Source organism: Anser cygnoides, chromosome 5 (genome assembly GCF_040182565.1).
Source record: "Anser cygnoides isolate HZ-2024a breed goose chromosome 5, Taihu_goose_T2T_genome, whole genome shotgun sequence".
In the NCBI taxonomy this organism is placed as follows: Eukaryota; Metazoa; Chordata; class Aves; order Anseriformes; family Anatidae; genus Anser; species Anser cygnoides.
In genome coordinates, this window is record NC_089877.1 from 11,045,234 (window position 1) to 11,067,901 (window position 22,668).

General features: G+C 38.3%; 1 protein-coding gene across 12 annotated transcripts in view; it reads right to left on the bottom strand.

The window, feature by feature from the left end:
- ANO5 (anoctamin 5) overlaps positions 1-22,668 on the bottom strand; it is a 55,147-nt gene that overhangs the window by 12,554 nt on the left and 19,925 nt on the right. For 6 of the 12 annotated variants that reach the window (XM_048050893.2, XM_048050891.2, XM_048050898.2 and 3 more), the window contains 10 exons: positions 17,454-17,567; positions 11,465-11,533; positions 9,995-10,279; positions 9,533-9,646; positions 7,913-8,079; positions 6,894-7,028; positions 5,548-5,653; positions 5,398-5,458; positions 4,099-4,250; positions 282-356 (listed from right to left, as the gene is read on the bottom strand). In XM_048050893.2, the coding sequence (XP_047906850.1) occupies positions 282-356; positions 4,099-4,250; positions 5,398-5,458; positions 5,548-5,653; positions 6,894-7,028; positions 7,913-8,079; positions 9,533-9,646; positions 9,995-10,279; positions 11,465-11,533; positions 17,454-17,567 (1,278 nt within the window). Of the gene's footprint in view, positions 1-281; positions 357-4,098; positions 4,251-5,397; positions 5,459-5,547; positions 5,654-6,893; positions 7,029-7,912; positions 8,080-9,532; positions 9,647-9,994; positions 10,280-11,464; positions 11,534-17,453; positions 17,568-18,719; positions 18,765-22,668 lie in introns of all 12 variants that reach the window. The other 6 variants (XM_066998781.1, XM_066998780.1, XM_066998779.1 and 3 more) reach the window with 2 other exon arrangements.

The following is a 22,668-nucleotide window of genomic DNA, read 5'->3' on the forward strand; positions in this document are numbered from 1 at the left end:
TTTACTGCACATTTTTTCACTGTTGCTTGCTAATGGCATGTAAGCCAGAGAACAAGTTAGCCCTATGCTAAAATGTCCCATCAAATTACTAGTTAATGACAGATTTCCAAGGTTTCTTATCTTTGTCCACTGAATTGAACTGCATTTTGCATGACCGCAGGAAATCAGCAGGACAATAATCCAAGGGAAGCTAACACACTAGTGTATGTGTTAATGCCATAATTAGTAATGATCAGTAACTGTGATAAATGTTAATGGGATAATTCAAAGAAGATGCTCACCCAGAACAACACTGTAGTTCCTGAGATGCAGAACCGCACAGCCTGGCTAGTTAGAGGCAAGTAAGGCTCCATCTCCTGAAACAGTCAAGCAAGCACAGCATAGTTCACAAATCCATAAACTTATTCCAACATCAAGCAGCACACAGAGCTCTCAACAGCTGTGGGAAAGTGACCACATCCAAGGAAAACCACTCACAACCCCTCTCTCTACAAGGGCAGGTATGACATCATTTTGAATGTGCTGAACAAAAAAAATTCCAAAAAGATCAGGACCAAAGCGGCCATAACAATGCTAAAAGTCAAGACAGTACCTGGAAAGAATGGTTAAACCTTTGTGAAAATCAATTAGTAGCTGAAGGAAAAAGACCAACTGCTTCATTGCATGAACAGGGCAGAACTGTAATGCTAGGTCAGCTGTCATACAGCACTGAGTTCAAAACTGGACTGGTTTTTAACAAATCATTTGTGTCAGGGTTTCTTAATGATCATGTAATTGGATGTACCATGTTTTTCCACACAGCCAGAAAGCATTTTCTTCCACTCCTTCAATATACTTATTTTTGTATTGAAGAAATGGCTGCATTCATTAGTTGCCAATTGCTGCTGCAGCATCAGGCAGCTAGGTCTTACCCAAAAGAGTATTCCCACATAGCACAAGAACAGTTTTCCATGTTCGTGTAAAGTTTTCTCTTTAGCAACCAATTCTAATTCCTAAAATACCAGATCACATGTGTTAAGAAATGACTGTTTCAAAATCCACACCAATAGAAAAAAATTCGTGGCAAGTAATCTGAATTTAATAAATCTTTGGGCCAGGGTACTGTAGTATACTTCTTTTCCTCTTGGAGGAAGGAACTTTGATTGCTACAGGCCAACGCAATATCAATCGTTCTACTGTTGCTTTTTGATAGCAGTATTATTTAACCAATGAGCAGGTTGATACAGATGTCACTGTTACAGGTGTAATTTGCTGCACTCTCATGAGAAAGTAAAATATAGTGCCTATATCTGCCTAGAGTATACTTACTAAGCACACTTATCAATAAATACTTTAGCCTCTGATTATTACAAGTTTTTTTTGATGATGGCAACAGTTTGACACTATATCAGTAGAACTATAAAAACAACTGAAGAGAAGATATGAGCACAGATATCAGGTGACTTTACGTAGGCTCATAACGTTTTATATTTATTATGCATTAATAAATATTTATGTTCTATACTAAGGAACAAATGTCTTGCATTCTAGGCTTCTTGAACAGTTTTCTACTTTGGAACAAAATACAGACAATAATATGCAATGACTGAGTAATTTTGAATGGAATGTTTTGTTATTTATTTAGATAGAGATTCAACTTAATCAACAAAAGCAGCTTTTAGTTATGATCTAGCTAAATAGTTCAGCACCGTAAGGATGATACCAATACAATTTTAATAGCAAATGAGACGTTAATTCAATCCTGAAGATGGCAAATTTTTATTTCTGTGCACCTTGAACCTTGAATCATGGCTAGGAGTAACGAAGAAATAGTTTTCTGGTAGAAGCAAAGCTAGCCTTGGGACGCAAGAAACTCAGTGACCTGTGTCCATATCATCTTACCCAGTCTGCAGAATTAATTTTTTTTTTCAATTACTGTTCAGTATTACATATTATCTAATGAAACGGAATTATGCTAAGGTGTGGCTAACCTGTATGACCTGCTGTACCTGGGCATTGATAAGGATCACTGCTAAGCCCTGCTGCACAAAAGCTTCTGAAAATCCACCAAGGTAATAAATGTATGTGTCATAAAATAGAGGATTATGCAGTCATTGAATTTTTATGGCAGCTGTTAATGCATAGTTATAAAGCACAGAACTGTGCACTATCTCAGTCTTAGATAAGAAAAATATATCAAGGTCCAATTTCTATTTCTTTCCTAAATCAATTCCAAATAAGCCATCTACAAGATCTGCATGAATTTAGAGAGAGTAATCTCTTCCCTCAAGACAGTTACACAAATGCACCTAACCCATGCCACCCTGGGCTGTCATCGGCTGTGGCCAGTTCACCTCATCAGACTACAGGTTTTGGACCCTGCCATATGTAACCACTGCCCATGAGCCAGTCCAGTACTTCCTTGCCCTCACACAATCGCTGCAGTATGTTACCTCAGAGCACATGAGGGCCATGAACTGCCTCTGTGATTCCCCCTGCTCTTTCCTTCAACTGCAGCAGAACCGCTGTGGTTCAGTTGGTTTTTGTTACTGTGCAGTTATGTAAGAAAGCGGAGGTTTTCAACCTAAGCATACACAGGGAGGCAAACTAGCAAGTAAACTAGTAAATCTGTTTGCAATTAGCTGAACTAGCTCATCAAAAATTAGGATTTGCCTGAAGACATTTTCCTGAGTATGCAGAAAGCAACACCTTGGCAGAGATGCACTCAAAATCATAGTGCTTCTCCTCAAAGATCTCTGTGTGACTACGGCGTACAAGTTGCTGGTATAAGAACACCAGCATTAATACTGCATGTGCAGAAGAAGGAGAGAGAGGAAAAAACTTATATATGCTAATTTTATTTCTCATATCTCCTAATAATTAAGTAGACAGCCTTGAAAGACAGGCCTACTGTTTACATAACAATGCTCTGGCTAAGCTTCTGTTTCTTTTCTGAAGACTGTGTCACCTTATTATACTTAAGACTAGTGAAAATCAATTGTTTATAGACAGTTCAAGGAAAAGCAAGGTTGATTTCAAAATACTTCAAATTAAGGTGGTAGATATTGTATTGGAATACAACAATCTGTTCCCTAAATTTGTCAAATAACTCCTTACCTAAATTAAATGTAAATGAAGAAGAGTTCAATAGTGTGGTTAATTATATCTCTATTAGATTTCAGACAAAAAGCTTCAGCAACTTCCATCTCTCTAGTGTTTCCCAAATAACGTGTTTGTGTGTCAAAAGAAAAAAACACAACTAGCCACGCTTGCATATCTTTAGATCAAGAAGACTGCTCTTGCAAAGGGGTGAGAAAGGATGCTTTTAAATGGGTGAAGATTTCAGACTGATATCTTGAAGTGTAAAGAACACCATACAGATACTGAAAGATGTAAACTCCACCTCTGTATTCCTGATTTCATATACCTATTTCCTGTGGAAATTAATATCATTATAGAATAATTAATGAAAATTATAAACACACCCCAGAGGCAAAAAAAAAAAAAGTTCTCATTTATTCTCTGTCAAAAACCTAGACAACAAAGACATCTGCAGGAAGACAGCAACAGTCTGAGACGGGATGTGCCTCTCATGTGTGAGAGGCTGATGTGCTGAGAGCCCTCAGTTACCGGTAACCTCAGACTGGAAAGCAGTGCAGCTGCACCACTATGTGCCCTGAAACGCAGGGCTGTTAGCTGCAGGACTCACTGACGATAACAAGGCTATGCTGCTTTCAGCACCTAACACACTTTTCTCTCACCCTAGTCAAGGTGTGCAAAGCTCAGTACTCACCAAGTGAATGCCTTCAGTGAGAAAACAGTGTGTTACCAAATGCTGCTTTGGTATTCAGTGCATTCAGTGAGGCTGCAGAGGGTGTAGTTGGGATCATGTTCTACAAATGTAAGCCATGCTGATTGCCATCACAAATGTGCGGAGATCTAATAGCTGAGGGTGTGCCCTACTCCAGTATGAAAGTAGCACTGCTTATATATCACACAAATTTTTACCTAGCAATTAGATACAGAACTCAAGCACTATCAAAATTATCTTTTGGTACATAACTGAATTTGCATTCTTGTCCATTCAGATAATGTACACTACCCAGTAATCTACATTACCTGAGTTACAGGATTCTTCTTCTTTTGTGTACATTTGGCCTCGTACTCTGGCCTCAGCTGGAGTTGTTGCTGTTCCTCTTCAAAATCAACCAAATCCCACTCATATTTCAGTCTAGCTTGCCGTCTCTTCCAAAACTCCAAGAAAAGCGTAACTGCAATTTGGAAGTGTTGAAGTATAGTTATAAAAGAAAAGCAAACAATTTTATGAACCAAGTTAAACTTGTTTCTGCATTGGCTCCTATTCTGCAGTCTATTATTTACTCTCACTATGTGACCCATCTATTTTTAATGACTATTACATTTCAAAGCTAAGAGCATAATACAGATTAAGTATATTAATTAATCTAATTCCAGAAATGGATGAAAAGGAAGGTGCCAAGACAGAAAAAGGCTATTTCCATGGTTATGACAACCATGTTCAAGTAGTTTTAATTCTCATATGCAAATAGCAATACAGAACTAACAAAGGAACTGTGATAATTCAACATGTACATAGATGTGTAACACATGAACAGCTACTACAAATCAGCAGAATTGTTTTCGAGTTGTACATTTGAAGGATTTGTTTTGCTTTTTGATGATTGATATTGTGATCATTATAGAGACAGGGAATGTCTGATGCTTTACATGGTCAAGAATTAGTTTAGCTTAAGTTTGTTTTTAAATATCGGAGAGAACTGATTTCATACATAAACAACTATAAAAGTTATACTATTATATGATGCTCAAAAGGCCTTTTATAAACTACTTTAAAATGTAAACCTTGGGTAATCTGATTGCTCTTATTTGAGCTGGAGAGACTTTATGGTTCATACAATCACAGGAAACCTTATCTTGTGCAATTCTAAAGTCTTTTGATGGTACTTCCTGAATGAGTAATCCATGCTTAAAACCAAGAAAAGCTGAGGAAAACAGCCATACAAAATCAGCTTATTCATAATTGTTTTGAGAAATCTTTGAAAAAGGTTAGTAGTTACATCCTTTGATAACAAATACATGAACTGGCCTTCCATTAGCACAGATGTCTGTGTGTATTACTGGAAGCTCCGTATCCCAACTGAAGATTTCATTATATTTCATATTTATGTATTTGTGAATGTATGTGCATATACATATATACACACACACACACTTATATATTTGTTGGTTATATTTGTGTCCTTTTTTCACTTTTGCATCTGAGGCAGAATATTAAAGCAAAGCCATTCACCCTCCTCCTTCACACCTCCAGTGTCCCTAAGCAGTTTGGCCAAGATCTCTTTATTGCTTAACTTAAAACTTGTTAGCAAACGTACTCACCCCATATGCCCATGAAAATTGCAAAAAAAAGAGTCGCCACATTGTCAAACAAATGGGAATACTGCAACAGAACACATAGGAACAGTTCTGTAACAAAACAATGCTCAGCCCAATCAAAAACGAGAAATGGCTGAAGAATCAGATACAGACCTCTGAGGACTCGCAGGTGGTGTTTAGTCTCCAGTACTCACACTCCCGGTCACAAAGAGGACACATAATGATTTCTCCTCCAATTGCAGGGTCACAGATTTCTTTGCTGAGGACAAAAAAGTTGCACAGTGTCTGTTTTTGTAGCATCTTAAGAGCTGCTACATAAAAGTCATTCACCAGAAAAGAAAAATGTCGAAGTTTGATTTGTTCAAAGCTCAGTATTTGCAGCTTCACAGAGAATATGCCAAGCCTTGTCATTATCACTGGCGTTAACCTGTAGACAGTCAGGGCAAGCCATGTAAAGGCAGCTGCTGCAAGAAAGAGAATGAGCCCGCACTTGGTATGGGCTTTCTGATTTTTTTTCCAGTAATGAATCGGAGGTCTGTAAGGAGCTGTACAGCACTTGCACTGCTTTCAGGTGAGATAGCAAGCCATGTTATTTTGCATCAAGTTAGTAATGTGCTCGTAACACCTTTCCTAAAAGGAGAGGTGTTAATTCAACTTGGATACCTTTAGTGCGACTTGTTATTTCAATTTAACGACTACATTGAGTGAATTTTACTACCCTGTGTATACTTCAACATGTATAGCAATATTCCCAGGTCAATTCTGAACATAAGTTATGTTTGAGACATGTAAGTCTCAAAATGGCGTGATACAATAGAATGGGTGCAGTGATATTGTGTAGAAACGTAGGTAAAATGCCTGTTGCTGAGCTTTAATTTATGAAAATATCCTTTACAGTTAAAACTCAACATTTTCTCAAATCCTTATAAAAAACAGTAAGCTATGAAGTATCACCCCACATCCCTGAATCTAGTAAATCTTGGGATCCTTGAAGAAACAAATACAATGTTTATTTAAAAAGAAGCAAACTGGCTTCTGAGATAATTGAGCCATCTCTGCCAGTAGAATACTGCTGATCTGTACCACACTCATGTTTTTGCTAGTCAGTAAAAATGACAACGTACATATAAAGGCCAATAGACTACTCTGCAAGATAGATTAAAATATAAAAGCATAAGGCAACCATTAACACTTGAAAAAAAAATTGGAGATATATCAGTGGTATTCTGTAGACCTTACGTGTTGCACAGAATCCTATACATAAAGTTGTTGCCAAATGGCAATAAAATATTGCTTTTCACTTGCAAGTTGAGTCTTGCTAGTTAATAGTTACCAGTTCTACACAGGCCGTCCACCACCGTTTAGGTCAATAGAGATAGCCAAAGAATAAACTCGTCTGCTTTGAGTTTAAAAGTTTGTTATTTTTCTACATGAGCAATGTTTTCATACTGCTTAACTTTTACCATTATAAGCCCAGGAGATTTCAACACTAAACTTACCTGCTCATATTTTCATCCATTGTAAACAAGCCATAAAGAAAGCAGATTACACCGACAACTGCTGCAAGGAATAGCATCTCAGTGTAAAATCCTAGCCAGGCAAAATAGATTCCTATCTTCTCACCATAGTATTTCCTGAATACAACAAACAAACAAAAACATAACCATCACAACTGAATAGGGGATACAAAGCATAGTTTAAAACTGCGGTAGAACAAACCATCCAGACTCAATATGAATCAGTTGGCAAAATTCTCATGTAAAATAAGAAAATCCATGGATGTACTCTCATAAATGTGATACGTAAAACCAGCTGTTGCAAGTTATACAAGTTGAAAGAACAAAACATATGGTTTCCTTTGAAACCCCTTTCTCCATCCCAGCGGGAAACTCCATCTTTAAATCCTTTCCAAATCAAGATTTACTTTTGTTTTTATTTTTTACTGATCACATAGTTAGAATTAAAGAGTAATTTACCACAGAAACAAAACTGGTTGTGTAACGGAAGTGCTAACTGTAACCCATGAATAAAGCAATGCAGTTGTTATATAATGTGAACTGAATCCAAGAAATGTTGGGTAAGGTTAGTTTCAGTTTTGGTTTAATACTGAATTAAGAGTCAAGCTTCAGAAACTGATTTTATCTACATGTTTTCAGAACTATGTTGAGATTTCCAAATCTCAAATCCATTTAAAAAAATTGTGGCAGGTATTTATGATAAAATTCAAGATATTCTTTATAGGTGTTCATCTACAGATTAATTATCTATAAGGTATCTATCAGGAGTCCTGGCTAGATCGTATGAGGCTTAATTTGCAGCACAGCACATTTCCAATTGCTAGTAAAAAAAATATGCTGTGTCCTCCAAAGCCCTACAGCCCAATTAAATGTCCAATTCTCATCAGATCTTCATCTTACAAGCGGTAAAAATTTCCCAGCTGGAAACATCTACAAATCAATATAAGCTTGTATTACAGTGAAAACCAAATGAATATGATAAAACACATATGATATTTTACCTGATGAGATCCAAAGGCTGCTCTTTGTAGAACCGTAAGAAACGGGCCCACTCCATATACAGTGTGTACCTCTCATTGTCACAGTTTGGATCACTTGCCTTTTTCCAGTACTGACACTGTGAGCAAATCAGAGGAAAGGCAAAACAGCTCATCGACAGATTCAAACACTAAATTGAAAGAAGTGAGCATTAATAATGATGTACACCTCTTAACTTAGTGCCAGTTAAAATAACCTGATATTCACTCAATCACACACTCTGCTTCAGTACTTGTAGTAGCAACCTCTTCACATATGTAATGTTTTAAGATAATATGCATTTTCAGCATGAAGTCGATCTGTACTGCATGTAGCCACTTCGTGTTATGTTACACCAATGTTGCGCTAGTACAACACAGGCAGTGTGTACTCATTTGCTCTAGTAGATTACTGCAATAAATGGTTTGTTCCTTTACACTGGTGTAGCATATGGAGCAGCAGAAACTCAAGTTTCTCTGAAATAGAAAACCACTGTTTTACTCCTGCTGCAGTAAAAATGATGTAAATTTAAATCCTGTTCTCTGTAGTTCAGAATCAGGCTTTCAATATAAATTCCACAGGCAGTAGCATTTCACGGAGGGTTGTAAACTAGGGGGATATAAATCAAAGTTGGTTCCAGCCCCTAGACATTGCACTATAATGCACTCAGTGCTGTGTTTTTTGAAGTTGTAATGCAAGAAGGAGCGAAATGAAATTCTGACACTAATTGACTTCAGTAATGGTCATCACTATCATACATCTACCCATCAAATACCAAGGAAACATAGGAATTTGGTCAGTTTCCTAGAAATTAAATGGCATAAAATTACCATAGTTTCTCATAGCTCTTTTAATTTTATGCCATAGAACTCAGCTGTTTAGAAACATTTGGCAGTTCAGTTTGTGATCTTATTTTTCCTTTTTTTTCTGAATGCTTCTTAATCACCAAGAAAAGCATGCAAATTGGTTTCTAAGTAGAAATCAAGAAGTATAAGTAACATAAATTTTCATAACATAAATTCTCAAACTATTTTAAAGTATTAAATAATTTGTCAATGATTTGTAAGGCTATTTCATGATTTGGGAAGTTTGTCTTACAATTTAAGGTTGATTGTATGTGTATAGAAAAGATAATTGTACGACTACTCTTTATTACCTGTTTTTTGGTACTCCCAACACTATGACGTACCTTCCAGCAGCAGTACAGCCTAGACTCTCATCAGCTCAACTTATCCCCTGTAAACCTACAGAACATCCATTTATCCTTTTTTTTTTTTAAAGGGATCTTCCTAATATTTTAACGCATAATCTGTATCATGAACATTATAGTATATTCCTGTGCATTAAGTTTGCTACAAATTATGTGACTGACTTTCTAAGTTACACCCCAGAAACTCATCTGTAGGAAGAAACATTTCAGCACATAAGAGCCAAACAGTGAGGCTGGCACATATTTCTTGTGAATTGTAAAACAGAATCAATTACCAGGATAAACTGAAGGGTTTGAGTACATTTTCATTTCTGCTGGAAACAGCAATGTTACAGTAGGTAAAAGATTAAAACATTGGGAAATGCTCGAGGGAGCAGAAAGCTAAAATACTTACATCATGAAGAGGATATGCAGCTGAATATGTGCCATTATTTAGCAGTCTTTTAATCCCAAACTTTTTCTTTCCTTCTTCTGTTCCATATGGACAACGTGTAAGAATGTAATTAACCTGAGATTCAAACACATGAAATTCAATCCTTTCCTGCTTTCAGGCCACTTAACAGAACCCTACAGTGGCTGTGCACTGTGTCTAATCTGCAAGAATATACAAAGGAAGAAGTATTTCTTCACAAGGCCTGACCCTGTGAGACTGTGAAGGGCAAGCCTGTCCTGTAAAGTCCAGAAGACCCACTCTCACAAACATTATTTCAGCATTCTAAGAAAGATGAGCAGATATTTAGGCTTCCTCATATTTACCCACAGATATAACACTTTATATACTCCTTCCTTGCATGTATATTCCTACGGTCAGTGCAAATCAACTTGTAAATGGAAGTAGACAAATTCATGTACGTACTATTCTGTTTCTCATGGATGGTGAGAAGAAAGTGCTCTCATCGTTAATGAGGTACAGCTCCTGCTTCTCCTTGCTGAACGGTGCAGTGAAATAATCCGGCTCAGGGTGCATCACCTTCTCGGGAAGCCTGAATGGTGTAAGCATACAGTCCAAGGGGTTCTCCACCATTGAGGGAATATCATTTTCCTTGATGGGAACTTTAATGTTCAGCACTTCTGCGTATGTGATCAGAACCTCCCATGGGGCATGGATCTTGACAAAATAAATCTTGCCATCTTCAGATTCCTGCCCCGGAAGAGTTAAATCTGACATCAGACTACACTGTGCTTTATTGAAAGATTTATCAGAACACTTGTTATACACAATTTATTTCCTTTTAAATATTTTTCTAAGCTTTCAAAAAAAGATTTTCTTTAAGGACTTTTTTTTTTAAACACTGAATAGCCTATCTGGGTGGTTGACTGAAGACACAAATAATCTGTGCACTCCTAAATGCTCACAAAGGCTTTTCAGACTACATTTATCTTGTACTCTGAGGCTTGAACACACTCATTACATTCTGAGTGCATTCAAAATGCAAGGGTTTGCTGTGCAGGGCTGGCCACTTGGCAATCCAGCTGTCCTTCAGGCCACTGTGATAGATTTTAAAGCTGCTCTGTTTCCTGGAGGGGGCAGTTTTCATAGAGTGGACTAGATCACACAAGACTACTTGCAACAACATCCTACCAAGAGCTGCAAGATCTGTTACAGCCTTACACCTGCGATAAGGAATAATCTTATTGCGGGCCTCACCCCACAGCGCATGTCCTTGTAGCATTGCTCAGCATGTCACAAACACACACAGAGGAGATAACAGCAATCATATTTTAACATATTGCTCAATGAATCTCCATCTGTGGATGTTACAGAGCCTAAACTTCATCAAGAAGTTGTTTTGCTCTGCTCCATCTCTGGCAGGAAAAAAGTGCTGACTGTCAGCATCCTCTGGTCTCCACTGACAAAGTAAAACAGTGACACTAATCAACCATTCTGACGTTGTTACACCAGGGTGCATCCTCAGTGTAATTACAAGAGCCAGTGAGCATGTGTTAATCTAGTCACCGAATTCCAAACGGCTTGCAAGTTGTTAGATGAGATTAAACCTAGCTATGAACATACTTCCTATTTACATGGTTTAAGTGAATTCACAGCTATTTTGAAACTGTTTTCTTTTTGTTATGAAATCAAAAGCATTTAGTTCTTCCTGAAACAAAATACCTTTCTTTAGACAATCCTTAGGAGCCTGCCTGGAAAAATAACTCAAATAGACATGTACCTTTTTTCACTTAAGTTAGTCATGCTCCATGAAATCTGCTAGAATCTCATCATTTTTCTAACAGGGCCAAGTGCTTTATGTTTAGTCATTTGCAGGTTTCTTTAGTACAAATTTTTCTTCAGATGCCTTTTTTTATTTACTTTTTTTTTTTTTACCTTCTTGTCTTCTGTTTCTAGTTCTAAACCAGCCTTCTGCAGATTGCTCTCAAATTCTTTTCTTCTTTCCTGAAGAGAAATAAAGACACGTTACTCACCCATGAAGTTAGTAACTAACTGATCAGTGACTGCTGTCTTTATCTCCTTCCAGGGATCCTGATAAAGACCCCTTTACGCTACATGACCTTTGTAAAAGCAACCAGCCCAACAGACACAAGCCAGCTGCAGCACACCAGCAGACTCTCAGCAGCACAAAGGGAATTGTGCTGACACACAACACCAAACTTACATGTTACTTAGGAATATGCTCATAAACTGTGCCACCCTGGTAAACTGACAATTCAACTCTGGAGCCTTGAGCATTTCTGAGTTGTTAGGAGGGTTATTATGACAATTCGGCAATACTTCTAAGAGAATGGGAAAAACTGGATAAAAAGAAAAATCCTGGAAGCATTTGAGAAGACTGCTCTGTTATTGTTTACAGTGACATCTTGTCACCAGTTTAATAACCCTGCCTGATGTGGATGTTCAGGTACCCATCACAGACCATTCAGACAGTATGCTTCATCAACTACTTGGCTGTAAAACTAGATAAGAGTACGAAATCACCACGTGTAAGCCCACATGTGCTTAGCCTGTATAAAATTGGCATGGACTTGAGGCAGAGATAAGGAAACCTGCCTGTGGCAGTGCGTGATGGGTGCGTGACCTCCATGAGTCTGATGCCAAGGTATCCTGCTTCAATTCTGCTTCTTTGCCAAGTAATCCCTAGGCAGTGTCTTTAGGCAAGATCTCCTTCCCCTCCTTCTCTGCAGAATTTTTGCTCCTATTGGGAGCCTGAATTAATTTCCTTTTAATTACATAACATTTGCTGAAGAACTGCCAGAATAACCACAAGTTCTGCTAAATATTGAGCTGTAGCCTCATTAGAAAGCACTAGCTAGACAACCAATTGATTTCTAGCTAAAACCTGCAATGACGTGTGACGTGTTCTCTACCATAGCCTTATACAACACACATCAAGAAGGAAAAAAAAAAGAAAGTCTTCAGCCAATTTTATGTTGCCGTGTTTCTGTGAGAAGCAAGGTGACCTAGTTACATCGGAGTTTGCACGAACTACTCAGATTAATGAATAGACCGAAGAATAGGTTTAATGGCCCTCAGATCTATGCTAAAATGTGTTGCGCTATCTGCTGTGTTACTGACATTGCATTTTAACCTCTAACAGCTGATTTTGCCAAATATCATTAGTTATTAAATTAGACACTAACCTAGATGAACTCAGGAATCATGGTGAATACTGAGGCGTACTGAGGCAAACGCAATTCTGCGCATTTCTTTTAATTAATCTATCCCACAAACCTGCCTACGTGCACCTGTATCAACACCAGAGAACTTGTTTGTTGACCTACTGATCTAAGAGAAAACAATACAACTAAGAAGTGATTTACAATTACATTCAGAAGTGGTATATAAAAGCTGATATTCAAAACTCGCATCCAAAGCTATGTGCCATCCTGGCTTACATTTTCTCCAAACAAAGCACACTGCCATGCGTTCTTGCCCTGGCAAACACTGGAGGAGATCCAAGCAAGTCAGCCCAGAGGTTCTCTGCCACCAGATGCTCAGCAGACAGCTCCTCCTTGATCTGTGCAGCTCAGCAATAGACAGAGCCAAAGCGTACAACCCTGATTACTGAGCTCTTCTTACTATATATTTAGCATGATAAATTGAAGTGCTCTAATAGAAATTACTCTTTTTATCACCGTGCTCTCTTCTCGTAAGCCACCTTCTCTGAAAGACATGTGAATGTACTGTACTTTGCAGCCACTTGAAACAACCACCATTAAAAGGAAATCAATCTGCCAGAAAAACAAACAGAACTAAAACATTAGTCCCCTTTCTTGTCAAATACTGAATTTCTTCATATTGCTATGAAAGGCTTACATTGGACAAAGTGTACTCTTGGCCCAGTGCCACTTTTTGTGTTTTTAATATATACACATAATAATTTTAAGCTCACTCCCTCAACCCTAAAAAGCCACACTCGGGGCACATACTTGGGATTCCACTACAGACCCTGCCCTGCTGTCACAGGGGGGTGATGGAAGATAATCCCGTGATTAGGCCAGTGATAGTGGGCTCATTCCCCTCCCCACATTTTGTTTAAATACAGTTCTTAAACCTCTCAGAAGCATATGCAAAAGGCAGAAACCACATTTTCTGAGACTACTGTGGCCCACAAAGGATAGTGGGGGATACAGCCTTCAAGCCTTCACCTCTCCCAGCACGCTGTGGCTAACCGCCAGGCTGCTACAGGATGACTTTACCTTAATGCATGCTTCAGCAGAATGAACCCTCCTGATAAGATTAACAAAGCAGGATCCAAAGTCCACCAGCACTAATATGCCCAGTGCAGACGCATCGCTGGATAATTAGCTACCCAAGATACACAGACAACTGTTACAGATCTGTTCCTTGGTAACAATGCTGCTATTGCGAGTAAAAACAATCACTAAACAGAAAAATAAGCCATTTTAGGTATTCAACACATTGGTTAGTCAAACCCCTGACTCCCTCCATGCTCTTCCCCTCCCTTCAGGCAGGCAACACCAGCCTTACAAATGCCTCTTGCATGTCAGGATGCTCAGCCTCCTTCTGACCACAGCCTTGTGTAGGGCACTGGGAAACAACTACAACCTGTAGGAATTGCCACATGCTGTAAAGCACCCGTGAATTCTGCACCCAGCTGCACTGGGCGCCAGCTGGCACCCAACGGGCTGCAGGGGGAGCAGCCAGCACCTGAGCCTGCTGCGGCTGCTGGCTCCCTGGCTTTGGGCTACCTGGTGTCAGAGCAACTCCTGCTTTCTCCCAGAGATGCTGAAAAGCGGGAGAGGTCTAGATAAAGTCTCTTTGTGTCTCCAGGTCTCACGGAGGACAGGTGGAGTTTGCTTCCAGTAAACACAGAAATCAACAATTACTCTGCACAGAGATCCCAGAGTCCCAGTGCTTTGTGTTTTTTTTTTTTTGTTTTTCTTTTTTGTGAAGAAATGCACGTATGGGCAATAAAGATCATGCCTGGCACTACCTGAATAATTTCTTAGAAGTGTTTTTTAAAATTTATTTATTTTTCCATATCCTCATATATTTCATATACAGATAAAATACTATACTGCTGTCTCCTAGAGGCTTTAAGGAAAAATAAAACTTCTGTCTCACAAAAATGTAATCTTCATTTTTGTTTACAGAGACCTTGTGTTTAGGATTTATTCCTGTAGCTTATAGAAGGCAAATTCAAAACAGAGTTTAAGCTGGAGAGGTTCTGGGGAACATCAAAGAAGTTAATGCATTTGTTCTGCATGAAGCTAAGGGAGAAGATGAACAGACCGCCTCTTACATCTGTATCAGAGCCATGGGGAAGCACACAAAGAAGTTTTTCATGCCTCTCTTAGAAATGCAGAATAAAGCTGTTTCCTCGAGACAAGGAAACAAAACCCTTTGTCACAACTGTTATTCTCTTCTTGTAAACATTTCTATTCTTAGCTATTAGATTTTGCTGTATCATTGCACTACAGTAGAAGAAAAGCACGTTTCTTTCCAGCAACAACTGTACAACCATAAGTCCAGTATCTCAAGCAAATTCCAAAGGCTGCACTGCGTCAATATTTGGATTTTGTTCCAACAAATACAACAGCACAGTACTTCTGAGCTGACAAGTCTATATTAAGTTACTGGCATATTCATTGTATCAAGGCCTATGCTGAGCATAAATATCGAGTAAATGTCACTTTCTCTGCAGATTCCCAAGAACTACGTGAGAAGTGATGTGCCGTAACACTGACATCTCCACCCCTGCCCAGTCTGGGAGCACAGAGCTAACCTGCAGAGCCACAAAACCAAGGCCTTCTTCCATGGTGTTGTCAACTCTTGCTGGTAAGAGACATATACAGAATGAAATCTCACAGAACTTCATGTAGGTGTTCTACTCTCCTGCAAGACAGATGCTTCTTCCTAACTAAAAGCATTTTTACCTCCAAGAGGAACCACAGCGTTATCTTGGTTTTCCTACCCTCCACGTCAATCCTTCAGTAAATAATGACACCCAGGTACATGGTCTCTCGTCTGGCTAAGATCCCATTTTCCTTCCAACTTGAAATATTACCTAAATAGCCTCCATTTCTTCCCACGTGTTATTGGGGTATGACTAATGGAAAATATTTATTTTAAGAGTTGTTCTCACATATTTTGCATGAATATCTTTTTCCTCTCTCTACGCTGACTGGCCTCCTCTACCTTCTTTTTAAAATGCATTTTTGTTTATGGTAGAAAAAAAATAGCTAGGATTACAGCCGGACAAAGCCCGATAAAGCAGCAGGGTGAGTTTGAAAAAGCATGCCTTTGTATAAACCTATGATGCCACAGCTATAATGTAACACTGGTCTCCCAAGCAAGTCTCCCAGCATGAGTAACCAAAGATGGCAACTGAGAGATGCCCAAGCAGGGAAAGGCATCAAACAGCTGATGGCACAGATTCTTGCTTTTTCATGGTAACAAGAGTAAGAGGCAGGGGCTGTGTTCTACACTAGATCATATTTGCAGGCAAATATAGGCAGCCTAAGTCTTTAACGAAAGCAGTATTTCTTTCATAAAGGAAGCAGTAAGCATTTATTTATTTATTTTTTTACCAGCCCGATCTTGCAGGTTTTGTTCAAAGGAAATTATCATTTTTAATTATGAAACACTTTAATACAACAAGATGTAGATGAAAAACATTCTTTACTTCACAGACCTCCAGTTTTGTTTGTGATTCTGTCCTAAGCTTTACTATGATTTTTTTTTCTTCAGGAAGCCCTATCTTTCAGAATAATGCAATTATGTGAGAATGGCTTTTTGGTCGTGGTTTGTTTCCCTCCCCCTTTCTTTTCAAGAGCAAACTTTGGAAATACCTATTAGAGAGAGCAGTGTGCAAACATAACCTCTACTGGCTCAGAAAAACAGCATCAAATAACTAGGAAACAAACTAATTAAAAACCCTGCATTATTTTTAATGTTATGCTGTATGTAAGTTTATTATTTGTCCTGACTGCATCTTGTAGTACTGGATTTTTAAGTAGCTTGAATTCAAGTATTGCTCAAATGTCAGTGAGAGCAAGGAACCAACATGTCATTTATTGATTCCGTCCACCCTCTTGTTACCATTCAGGTAACTGGGTCTTGCTGACAAGTTCAAGGATGATCACTAATTGGAACTTTAGAGGGGAGCCCAAACTTGCTTGTTACATAGGAGGAGGTGGTTATGCTGTGCTTTGTTCCACAGGAGGTCTCTTGTCAAAGACACTTTAAATATTTTACTAGAACAACAAGGATATATGTAGAGAGCAAATCAAACACAGGCAAAAGCTCAAAGAGGAGATGCTGCACTTGTTTTACTCAGAGTAACAACAAAAAAAGTTTTCAAGTATTAAAAGGAAAATTACATGGATATTTGCATGGATCTAGTTCTCTTCTAACTGAAGGCAAGGGTGAATAATCAACACACAGCCCATTTGTATAAAATATATAAACAATGTTATCGTTACTTCTCATTTGGATAATGCTTTGTTTATTTAGAAGACACTTCCCTTCATTTAACACTGTTTACAGATACAGTTTCACCAAAGCCTCAGTTTTTATTAGACTGTTAATTCAAGAAAGAAAAATCATTTGCATTACTTGGCATTAAGCTGATTCTATGATATACTGAGCAGCCTTAATCAATGGTGAGTGATCAATTCAGGAAATAAAGCCTCCGAAAATCTAGTAAAATTGAGTCTCAAAGCACAACACCAAGTTGCACATATTTCTGTACACAGAACAGCTTTTTAGGCTTCTGTAAAGTGTTTTTACAAAGTTCAATTCCAGCTGAGTGTACTGATGTGAAAGACTTCGCAATTTGATACTCAGGTTAGGATAGATAAGAATCAGGAACAACTCAGAAAAGCGAACTTACCAGCTTTTTTTCCCATTCTTTATTAAGATCATCCACATAGGAGAGAACAAAATCAATTCTCCTGACTCCATCCCTGAAGAAAATTGAATCTTTGCTTTGATGTCTTTTATCAATCTGTGGAAGATACAGGCATATAATTAAAAATCAAGTATTGCTGTTGCTCTAAAATAACAGAAGACAATGTAGTTTACTCTAATTGTCTCAATTTTTCCGTTTCTTCATAGCTCAAGGTACACTCGGGCAAGTTTTAACAAGGGCTATATGCAGCTAAAATTATTTCCAAATTAACTGCCTATATCCACAAACACTACATGTAAATGACTGGTTTGAAGAATAAATAATATATATGTTAGTGTAGCAACGCCTGTGAACTGCTATCATTTATTCTTTCACAGTTCTTAGAATGTGTCACAAATGATCAACACAAGTGATTTCTTCTGCTGTTAGTAGGAACGCCACTCTACACCAAAGCAATCTAGGGCACAGTTCATCAACTTGAAGCAGGTGGCAAGAAGTAAGCTCCATGCATTTTCTTCTACATAAGAAAACTCAAAAAGTCAACCGCCACAGAGAAATATGTCCCAGCAAGGATCACATACAAAATGAGCACATAAACAATACAGGGGTTACATTTCAAAACTGAGGAAAAAAATAACAAAATAAAATGCATCAATGCAACAGGAAAATTAATATTCTAACAGATCAATTAAACTTCATGTTTTCATCCATATCGGCATGCCAGAATATTGGTTTAATAAGATGATCTCTTCTGGTGAGTAAGCTACAACAATTAATATTAAGCAAATAAAGACTACCATCTCACTCTGCTAAAAAAGTTAATATTAGGTAATATTGTTTATTATTTTATTCGTATTTAGCTCTAGCAAATTGTTTAAAAGATTAGAAGCTCATATAGCAAAGTGCTCGCTCTAGAAGTTAGAACCCTGGACTAAATTTGACTTCATGCTAAGGAAGCTTTGGTTTTTGGTTGTTAGATCACATCCATCAACAAATTGACATTTAGTAATAAAGGACCAAATTGGGTTTTCATTTTATTCAAGTAGGAACCAAAAAGAGTAATTCAGGGAGATATGTCTCTGTCTGCTCCCTCTTAAACCATATCAAGATGCATGTGAAAAAGTTCTCTGAAAAAGCACAAAATATTTGCGACCGTGAACTCCCAGTTAACAGAAGACATCACACAGTGAAGCATGTTATTACTGCAGCCATCCAAGCCACTTGCAATATCATTCATCACTGTTTTACCCTGAGACGTCGCTTCAGGAACAGATTATATCTCCTTCCACTCTGCTGGAATAACCAACAAGTAGTTAGTAAGCACACCGCTCCTCTCCAAGACCCCAAGTGGAACTGCTTCCAGCAGTACCCCCTGCCTCAAGTTAGAGAGAAGTCTGTGGCCTTAAGCAAGCCAGAAGAAGCCTCCAGGTACTAGAAAAAGCAAAACCACCCACAAACAGGATGGCCATGTTTTTGTTTTTGTTTTTTTTTTTTGTTGTTTTGGTTTTTTTGTTTGTTTTTTTATTATTATTATTATTATTTGTTTTTTTTTTTTATTTTTATTAAAGGGAGAACTGTGCTGGCATTCATTTTGAAAATAATCTCAGGTATTTCAAAGTAATAACTCTGAAAATGCTAATTGCCATTATTTGGACATTTAAGCATATTTTAAGAGACCAGTAAGAAAGTTTCTTTGAATGTAATGCAAAGGTAAAAGCTCCAGCTAATGAATGGAGCATGCATGTTGCTATTATAACAATGCATTTGGAAGCAAAAATGCATTCTGGAGAATTCCCGTATTTCTGAAGCTATACCAGTCTGTTGGGAGCTACGAAGCTGCAAGTCAGAGTAACGCAGACAGCTAAAATAAATTATTTCCTGAAAAAGCTGCAATCCTCTGCTTTCTCTCTATAGCAATTCTTCTGTTGTTTTTTGTTTGCTTCTCTTTTTTTTTTTTTCCTTGAGAAATATTTACAGCAGACCAATTAAGACAGACTACTTCCTAAGAACTGAAATCAGGACAGCTACCTCTGAAAATGCTTTTGCTTCCAAATGCAGTATACAATCATGCAAGACTAAGATGCCCACAAAAATCATGGAATCCAGTAAAAGAAAAGGAACAGCATTTTCTGTTGTGTGCTTACAGTTTCGTCTGTAAAAAATAAGTGACTATAACTTGCAGCTGTTTAGATTAACCTGATTAGTACATAAAGCCACACTGAAACCTAAACAGTATTACCAGTACTTCTACTATTCAACATTGCAGATAACTGAACCCTAAACTGCATTCTAGCGATGTATAATATTGGGGATCATCATGAAAATCACACTACCTCAACCACCCATGTATAAAGGCAGAGGGATGCTCACACAGACTTTGTCCTAGTGAACAACAAAGCCATATATGCAAATAAAATAAAATCAATAATAATAATATGCTTCAAAAAAGCTCCTGCCAAATAAATGTCTCAATTATTTGGGGAGTATAATTAAAATGAGATCATTTCAAAAAACTGGAGTTATATTTTATCTTTAGTGTTTTCAAAGGTTGCTTGTTTTCCAAGATGTATCAGAGCCCAGCTCAGTCATTACGGGTCCAACTAGCATTTCAGAAGGTGCAGTAGTCAGCTTTGGATCTGCTTTGAGAACGACAACTAAGCAGTTCTCCTTCTGCACACAGAATTATTCATCATGGATAATGACAAGCCTACCTATTAAGCCCATAAATTATTCCTTTCCATTTTGCTACATTTGGATTTCACAAGGAAAAAAATATCAGTCTTATATGCTTGTGCTATGCTGGGCATGAATGTGCACTTACAGGGCTGAAGTACCTGAAATGCTGATAATTTGCATTGGTTGTATTTGTGAATCCTAAAACATTATGGATGACTACATTTCACTTCTGAACAGCTCTTTTCAGAGCTGTGTTCAAACTAAGTCATCTTGGGCAACCTACAGTTATTAAGTTATCCCTCATCACAGCAGATAGTCTGTGATGTGCATCTTCTGTAATACCAGTAACCAAATGAACGGTTCTCAGCGCAATACAGATAGCAAGCAGAAGCTTCTGAATAATTGAATAATACCCAATGAGGAATTACAGCAAAAAAATGGAGCTCGTCTCCTCTCAGAGGCATATGGTGAAAACACAAGAGGCAACAGCCACAAGTTGCAACAAGGAAAATTCCTACTGGATTTGAGGGAGTGGCTGAGCAGGAACAAGTACAACAGGTTGCCCAAAGAGACCGCGTCATCTCCATCCTCAGCGACAGCATACCGTGACCAAGCAAGGCCCCACCTGAGCAACCCAATCCAAGTTTCAAGGCCTCACCTTGAGTGGGAGGTTGGCCAAGGAGACCTCCAGAGCTCCCTTCCAGCCTAAATCATTGACTCTAGAAAGCATCACTGCCAGTGTCTGGCATTTACCAGGGCTTCCAGAAAATGAATAAAACTATCAGTCACAAAGCAGATTTATATGAAATACTCATTTTCCCTTAGGAACTTTTCAGTTTTAATAGTCCAATAATCTCTGTAAGAGCTAAGTGTCTTCAGAGCATCTGGACAGATCAACGAATTGAACACTGTAACAGTCTAGCATAAAGAGCTAATTTTTCTTTTCACCTAACTATGTAAGTGCAAATTAACTGGATACGTGTGGGATTACATTAATATTAATAGCTGATCCCAGAATTGTTAACTTCCGTCTGGACATCTCCCCAAGGTTGGTGCGTTGGACCATGTTTAACCAACCAACCACCCACAGAACCGGACTGCAGTCCTGGCGTTAGGCAAACTGCAGCCCCGCAGCAGGAACTCCTGACTCAGACAGGACAGGTTGCCGGAAAGACTACAACATCAGCAGGGAAACAAATAAAGCACAGCTTAAGGCAAAAATATCACATTGACTTCTGCCCAAACGGATTTGGGTAGAGTGCATAAATGCCAGCTGGTGGTCATGCTCTGAACTCAAATCCATTAAAACTTCTGCACGTATTAAATACTGTCCAAACATTTCATGAATAAGCCTTGGCCACCTCCCTCCCACAGGTGGTTCAGATACGCTTCTGCAGGTCCAAAGCAAACAAGGCAGCCACCACTAACAGCAGAGAGGAAAGCAAGCTGCTGGCTGTGGCATCAGCCACTGAAACCCTAACAGAAAGTGCTTCAGAGAAATAACTTGGGATTGAAATTGAGTGAGAGACTGTAGTAAATATTTCCTTAGCCTTACTCACCCACCCAAACACACAAGTACCTGACCTTGGTTAATACAGTCATCTTTCCTTCAATACTCTCATGTTTTATAGTAGCTGGAAAAGCAAATGTATTTTTCAGGTGCCATTATACCAGGCATGAATGATTTCATCCCTCGTATTTACACAGGATTCAGAAGGATTTCTATTTCTGGTCATCCACATAACAAGAAATGTAAGTCGTTACACACTGCTAGGCTTACTCTCCGCTTTTATGGAGTTTCCTCTAAATATGCTCCACTACTAAATATCCCAGCCCTCTCCATATCTGTACTTAAAAGATGGAGGAACTCTGCTTAGAGCAATGCTGTTCAGATTAACCTGTCAGAAAACTGCAGCTTTCTTAGGGGCCTACGCTGAGAAATGCACCTCCCAAACAACCTCCAGCTTCCTATTTCGTAAAGGTCAAGCCCTGCAGCATTGGGGCTGGAGGTTCAGGGGTCAGCTTCTTTCATCACCTTCTGCTTTTTGTATCTTAGAGTAGAAAGATCGTTTAGAGCAGTCATTTCAGCAATAAAGTGCTTACCAGCACTAATCCAAGACATGCAGCACAATGAACTACCTCTAGCTATGAGTAATGGGCATTCTAAGCAATCATGTCAATAATATCCCCATCAGCATATCTAGCAGCTGTATAACTATACTCCTTTATGAGAGAAGAAAGCTTCCTGAGATCACAAGGAAAACGAAAACAAGCAATATTTTGCTTGCTTACAAGCTTCAGTTTACAAAGCAAATGTATATTTAACCTCAGATAATCATGCACCCAATCAGTTTTTATTGCAGACATCGTAACAAACCAGTATGACTACATTATAAAGCAATTAGGCAATTCATAAATTAACAACCCACTGCGGGAAAAAAAAATCCAGAATACTGAAAAAAAAAATCACAAAAACGTAAGGAAATGAAATGTGAACCAAAATACAAGAAAAAAACTCTAG